Below are 6,085 nucleotides of genomic sequence, written 5' to 3' on the forward strand. Positions count from 1 at the left end.
AGGTCTGATAATCAATTGTGTACCAACAGTCTTGACATTTAAATTTTGAAATCTGCTGCCAGGTTTGTCAAAAAAAGGAACGGCTTTGATCACAAGATGTGCAAAGCTGTGTGATATTTTCAAATTCTTTTGTCTGGAGAATTTATATGAAGACTAAGCACACATAACATTTAATAAAGGTCAATAAATCATATTGTTACTTTTTATAGCTGAGATATATAATAAATCATGATCATAATGATTCTGACTTAGTGTACCTCTCTGAAGTTCATGGTGAAAGGATGCGATCCTGAAAGAAATGATAGCAGTATGCTAGACGTTATATGACAGTGTTAGATATAACCGAGGAAGCCACTCATTTTGAGTTGATGAGAGGTAAAATCATTTTAGGGTATGAGGTGCATGACAGGTTTTTAAGATATTAACACATTTGAACATTTTCTGTTGAGCATCTGTGCAGCAGCATCACATTATTTTTAACAGCTAAATAAAATTAATCAATAAACTGGAGGGTTAGATGAGGAGAAAGCAGAAAGTAATAAGCATTAGGTCGCTGAAAAACGAGAGGAGGAAGGAAAAGAAATGAGGGTAGAGGAGAAAAAAACAGTAATAACAGAACATTTGCTGCCCTTTAATTTTTGAGTTATTAAAATCTGCCAATTTTAATTCGATACTAGACATCCCTGAATAACCACACATGTACACATACACACACACACGCACATGCACACACACACGCACACACAGGAAGACAGTAGTTTATTCCCTTGCGAGAGAGATGATGAGCTCCTTGTGCCCTTCACTCCGCTGTGAGAACTCCTCCTATACAGACATATAAGACATGAGCGCACACCTGAGAACAAACACTGCCAGCACACACAGCCTGCTGACACACACACACACACACACACACACACACACACACACACTCACATGTCGACACACACATCATCAGCCTCATCTCAGAGGATTTGACTGCAGGACGGCAAGGCGGCGGAGAGTCAACGGTGTGGGGCTGTTGGCTGTTTTAGCTCAGGAAAGCGTCCAATCAGACAAAGAGCCCGGGAGATGCTCTTTAATCGCAGCATCAGAAATCAATTTACATGCCCGGGGTGTTTGGGGAGTAATAGGGAAGTCAACATTTGCTCTTTTGAATGAGTGAAAAAAGAGCCTGCAGAGAGGCGTAACTGTTACTGATCTCCTCATGCTGGTGATTTGAAAAAGATATCTTCTCTCCTTTTTTACGGCTATGAGGTAAATCAAGTACTTTCCACTGCATTCATGTTAATTTGCCTGAACGCCTTAAATCTTATTTGAGTAGAGATGAGTGATAACGAAGAAGACACTCTATTTAAGAGATGTAAATTGACATACAATCAAAAATTATGAACTTTTATGGACTTGGAGCTCCACTGAGGAATCAGCTGCTAACAGATAACAGTGTTTACAGGCCTCTGTGCCGGGCTGGGCTGGGAGATGATGCACAGATAAGAAACAGCAACAGCGACGAGACAGGAATCAGGTGTATAAATGGATGTGAGGTTAATTTAATATCAGTATGGAGGTAGAGGAGAGCTTCAGTGACAGTCATGAGAATCCAGAATCATTCTTTCTGGGTGGCAGAGCAGGAAGCACAGGGTGGAAACAAGCGAGAGACAAAACTGAGCGTGTGTAGAAAGAGATGAGAAGGACAAATGAGGATGGAACTGCTGGACAATCCAATGAAACGACTCTCCTCTTTATAAAGCACAAAGACCAGCATTGCTCTAGTTATTATTTCTGCTAACTGTCATCCAATTGGTTCCTTTAAACCTTTTTTGCCTGGAATGACCCGAGCAAAAGATAAAAGTCTTATTTTCTAACCAACGTTAAAAAAAAAAAAAGCAACTCAAAATAGGTTGGAAAAGAGAGTATCTGGGATGCACATGGAGGGAAGTGAGAGGCTATCAATAAGATGGAAAATGAGGCCGTACATTTATTCTATAATGGTTGAGGAGGAGAGAATAGAAAAAGGACTCAAGAAGAGTGTAGGTGTGTGTGTGTGTGTGTGTGTGTGTGGGGGGGGGGGGGGTTGAGCAGAGATGGCTAGAGTGTGAGACTGAGGAAAAAGACCACACAGTCTATCAAAATGTCAAAGCGTGCGATCGGGACTATTTCCCCCCGCTGCTGCTAACCAGAATAGATCTGTTCTGGTTAATGCGGGCAAAGTGAGAGCATCCACTCATGTTCTCATCCACTCATGTTCTCATCCACTCATGTCATCAACGACGAAGGGGCTTCTTCACTCATCCTAGACCAAACCAGCCTTCCATGACTAATAGGATGAGATGGAAATTTCCAGAAAATCGACTGGAATATGCATCTGCAGTTTATTTCTCTTTGAAGCGCGTTTGATTTGTGCAGATGAAGAGAATCTTCCAGGACGGCGTTCACCATCATCCTGCTCCACGACGAGTCAATCGCACTCAGCACAGCTCCGTTCCTCTGGGACAGGAAGAAGATGATGCACTTCTGAAATATGACACCCACCCACCCCCCCCCTCTATACGTTACAGCACGTCAGTAGTTGTGTCTTAATCCCAGGTTGGTGTCGGCCGCCAGGCTTCAAATGACACGAGTTCATTAAAAAGAAGGTCCAGGCTCACATTTTCTCGACATCTTCACTCAATTAGGAGCAACAAGAGGCTTCATGCATGATATCGACGTTGACCTCCACCCCCACTACCCCCACCCCTCTGTATGGCAGGCTGTTTAAATAAGCGCTGTGTAAAATGGTTAACAACACAGCACCCCGGCCATAAAATCCAGCCGTCCCATTGATTACGGGGGTAATAGCCGGACAGATTAATGCATTTCTCTGGGGTTTAGACCTCAGCAATGAATCTGTAACACTCACACAGACATAGAAAAGTGGAGAGGCATCCATATCCAATAACCTGTATTTTCCATCCTCACTCATATTTCACATGGTAATGACTGGTTAGTCCTTCACCATGCAAGCTTCTTCACGTCCTCCTCGGCAGTCTAATCTGAACCTCCTCTGAGACGCGTCGTCTCACTTCACCTGAATCCATTTGAAAATGTCTTCTTTTTTTTTTTAAATGCAGTAATGAAATTCTGCTGTCAGGTGGTGCAGTGGAAAAGGGATTGGAACAGATCTGGAAAAACTAGGGGAACATTTAGACTAATGAATTTGAGTCTCTCTCTCTCTCTCTCTCTTTGCGGGTGTGTGTGTGTGTGTGTGTGTGCGTGTGTGTTGCTCCCATTATAACATATTGCAAAGTGATTCAAATGCTGTGATGGAACAGTGCTTTCAGAGCTCACGTGCTCAACATCCCCCTGCCACCGATAATGTGCAACAGTACATCACAGGCATTAAATATTCAGGGGCAAAGATTACAAGCAGGTGAATTCATGCACCTCTACACTCGGAGGCCAACAACACACTGTAAGCACCACATACTGTACGCTTAATGAAGTGAGGCGTGACATGTGTCCCGCTTAAACCCGTCTGACTTTAATAAGAATATCATCAGAGTCTTGGACTCAAACTTGTAGGAGGGTTGGGAACTCCACCTCACCTGAGCTGTTACCTTCCCTGTTCTCGCTCCTAATGAAGTCATTCAAAGCTACAAAAGGTGCAACATGTAGCATTAATGAGACCTTTACAGTCGCTGCCTTGACAGGGAATCTTTAAGTGGCTGCAAGCCAGCTTGAAAAAGCAATTCCCCCCAAAACTATATTGAAGTCAACCAACTGTGCCCAACACGGAGCAGGTGAGCAACGAGGAAGAAAAAAGGGATCCTGTGGAAGAGGACAGGTTTCAGGTTTTTAAATGAAAGTTTCTTTCCATGCTGCTGCATAGAGTTAATTAAATGTTGCCATACTGCAGGAAGTCGTGCGTCTCTTCTAATGCAACCTTTTTAATGGTTTGTGAGCTCCCTTTTTTAATTTTTTTTTTTATATGTGGTTCTGGAGCTGCATCAACTTGCAGCTCGTCAGGAACTGAATTACATCATTGCTGAAAGGTTCCCACATCAACAGAGTAGACATCCTTCACCCATCAGCATTATTCCTTCCTCAGAGGAAGAGGGAAAATAGGCTGCAGTCCACTTTACAGTACTGACATACAGCCTATCCGTTCTTACCTGGTTATTAATGCACAACGCGAGGTGCTTCCTCTCCCGAACCACAGCATGGGTCCCGGCACGCAGCCTCACTTCTTCTCCCTGGAACATGCTTCTGGAACGACACGGCTCAAGTTAACGCGCAAAAAAAAACTCCCCCAAAAATACGTTTAAACGCGATCATCCCTCGGTGCGCGTAACAGTCTGTGCGCATCCCTCCCTCCCCACCACCGTGCGTCAGCTGAGCGCAGTTACTGCAGGATTTTATCACTTATCGGTGCATGAGCATCCTCATCCACCCCCCCCCCCACCCACCCCCAAAATAAACACCGTTGCCACGCGTGGGTGAGATGGGATCAGTCGGTGGGTGATGACACTAACCTGTACGTGCCGTTCCTCAGCATGACGAGCTCTCTCTTCCTCTCTCCCTCCCGTCGGCCAGACAAGAAACGAAGTGAGCAGTTTGGGTTCGGGAGCAGCCGGTGTAGACGCCAGACTTGGGGGAGAATTCTCTCAGCCAATGGGACGCTGAGCGTGTGCGCGTTTCTTTACGCGTGCGCCCACGGAGCGTGTGCGCTCATGTCATTTAACTTGGTAATGGGGGTGGGTGGGTGGGGGGGATCAGTGCATTAATTATTCTGCACACATTGTCTCGGGTCAGGAGTGATCACACATAGGCTATCACAATAAATCTCATTATGTGTCTCTTGTCGCGCCTCACGGTCCGCAGGTATATTTGCTCATACCTGAGAAATTGCGTCATGATGGTTTGCATCACGCAGGTATTGTGGGGAAACAAGAGGGTTGAGCAAACAAATGCATTTGGTGCTTTTTTTTTTTCTTTTTCTTTTTTTTAAACAAACACTATCATCACAGGAGGCTGGGTCAGCTGGAAACAGGTGAGGAGAGAGGACAGCAGGTCAGTTAAGGTGTGAAGTGGCAGGAGTCGCTCATTATCTGATCACCTGAGCTGAATGGAGCACTTCAGACTCTGTCCAGTTGCTACCTACTACCAGAGGATCCTTCTTCCGTTGTCCTACAGTCTTGTGTTCATCCTTGGCTTGAGTTTAAACGGTGTTCAGCTGTGGTGCGTGTGGTGCCAGACGCGTCGGTGGAGCGGCACGGACATCTACCTGACCAACCTGTCCCTGGCGGATCTCCTCTACGTGCTGTCCCTGCCTCCTCTCATCATCAGCAACGCCATGGGCGGTGTGTGGCCCTTCGGCAACATCATATGTAAAAGCGTCAGATTCTTCTTCTTCGTCAACCTCCATTGCAGCATGCTGTTTCTGACGTGCGTCAGCATCCACCGTTTCCTCGGAGTGTGCTTCCCCATCACCGCCGTGCGCCTCAGGACCAAAAAACTCGCACTTTTTGCGTCAGGCGCAGTTTGGATCCTGGCCACTTTGGAAACTTTACCGACACTGTTTTTTGCGCACACGGGTGTCATACATAACAGAACTGTATGCTTTGAAATGACCAACCCTAGACAGTTTGAACTTTACTTCCCATACGGGTTGTTTTTAGACGTGGTGGGGTTTCTGATCCCTTTCCTGATCGTTGTTACCTGTTACTGCTCCATGATGAAGGTGATCTACTGCAGGGCCGCCGACGGCATCTCCAATCCAAGGACGGCTCGGAGGCGCAACAAGTCCCTGTACTCCCTCGTCGTGGTGTGTTTAGTGTTTGTGGTGTGTTTCGTGCCTTATCACATCGCTCGGACGGTCTACTTGTTTGTGAGGGTCTACCTGCCCGTGGATTGTGGCCTCATGAACACGGTTATTATCTCATATAAGGTCTGGAAGCCAGTGGTCAGTTTTAACTGCTGCGCAAATCCCCTCCTCTACTTTTGGGGATCCGGACGGAGCCCCATGAAGCTCTGGGCCTGGCTGTGCGGGAGGAAGAGAGTGGAACCCCGCGTGGAGGACGTGGGTGGCGCAAATAGGTCCGGAGGGTAG

General features: G+C 46.2%; 1 protein-coding gene across 1 annotated transcript; it reads left to right on the forward strand.

Moving 5' to 3' along the window:
- Window positions 1-5,038: 5,038 nt before the first annotated feature.
- On the forward strand, window positions 5,039-6,085 carry LOC137596787 (P2Y purinoceptor 3-like). The gene has a single exon (XM_068317531.1). The coding sequence runs from the start codon at window positions 5,102-5,104 to the stop codon at window positions 6,083-6,085; it is 984 nt and encodes a 327-aa protein (XP_068173632.1). The 5' UTR covers window positions 5,039-5,101.

This window comes from Antennarius striatus, chromosome 6, assembly GCF_040054535.1.
Source record: "Antennarius striatus isolate MH-2024 chromosome 6, ASM4005453v1, whole genome shotgun sequence".
NCBI classification, from domain to species: domain Eukaryota; kingdom Metazoa; phylum Chordata; class Actinopteri; order Lophiiformes; family Antennariidae; genus Antennarius; species Antennarius striatus.

Coding starts and splice junctions, on each gene's coding strand:
- LOC137596787 (XM_068317531.1), top strand. CDS start 5,102: ATGGAGCACTTCAGACTCTGTCCAGTTGCTACCTACTACCAGAGGATC.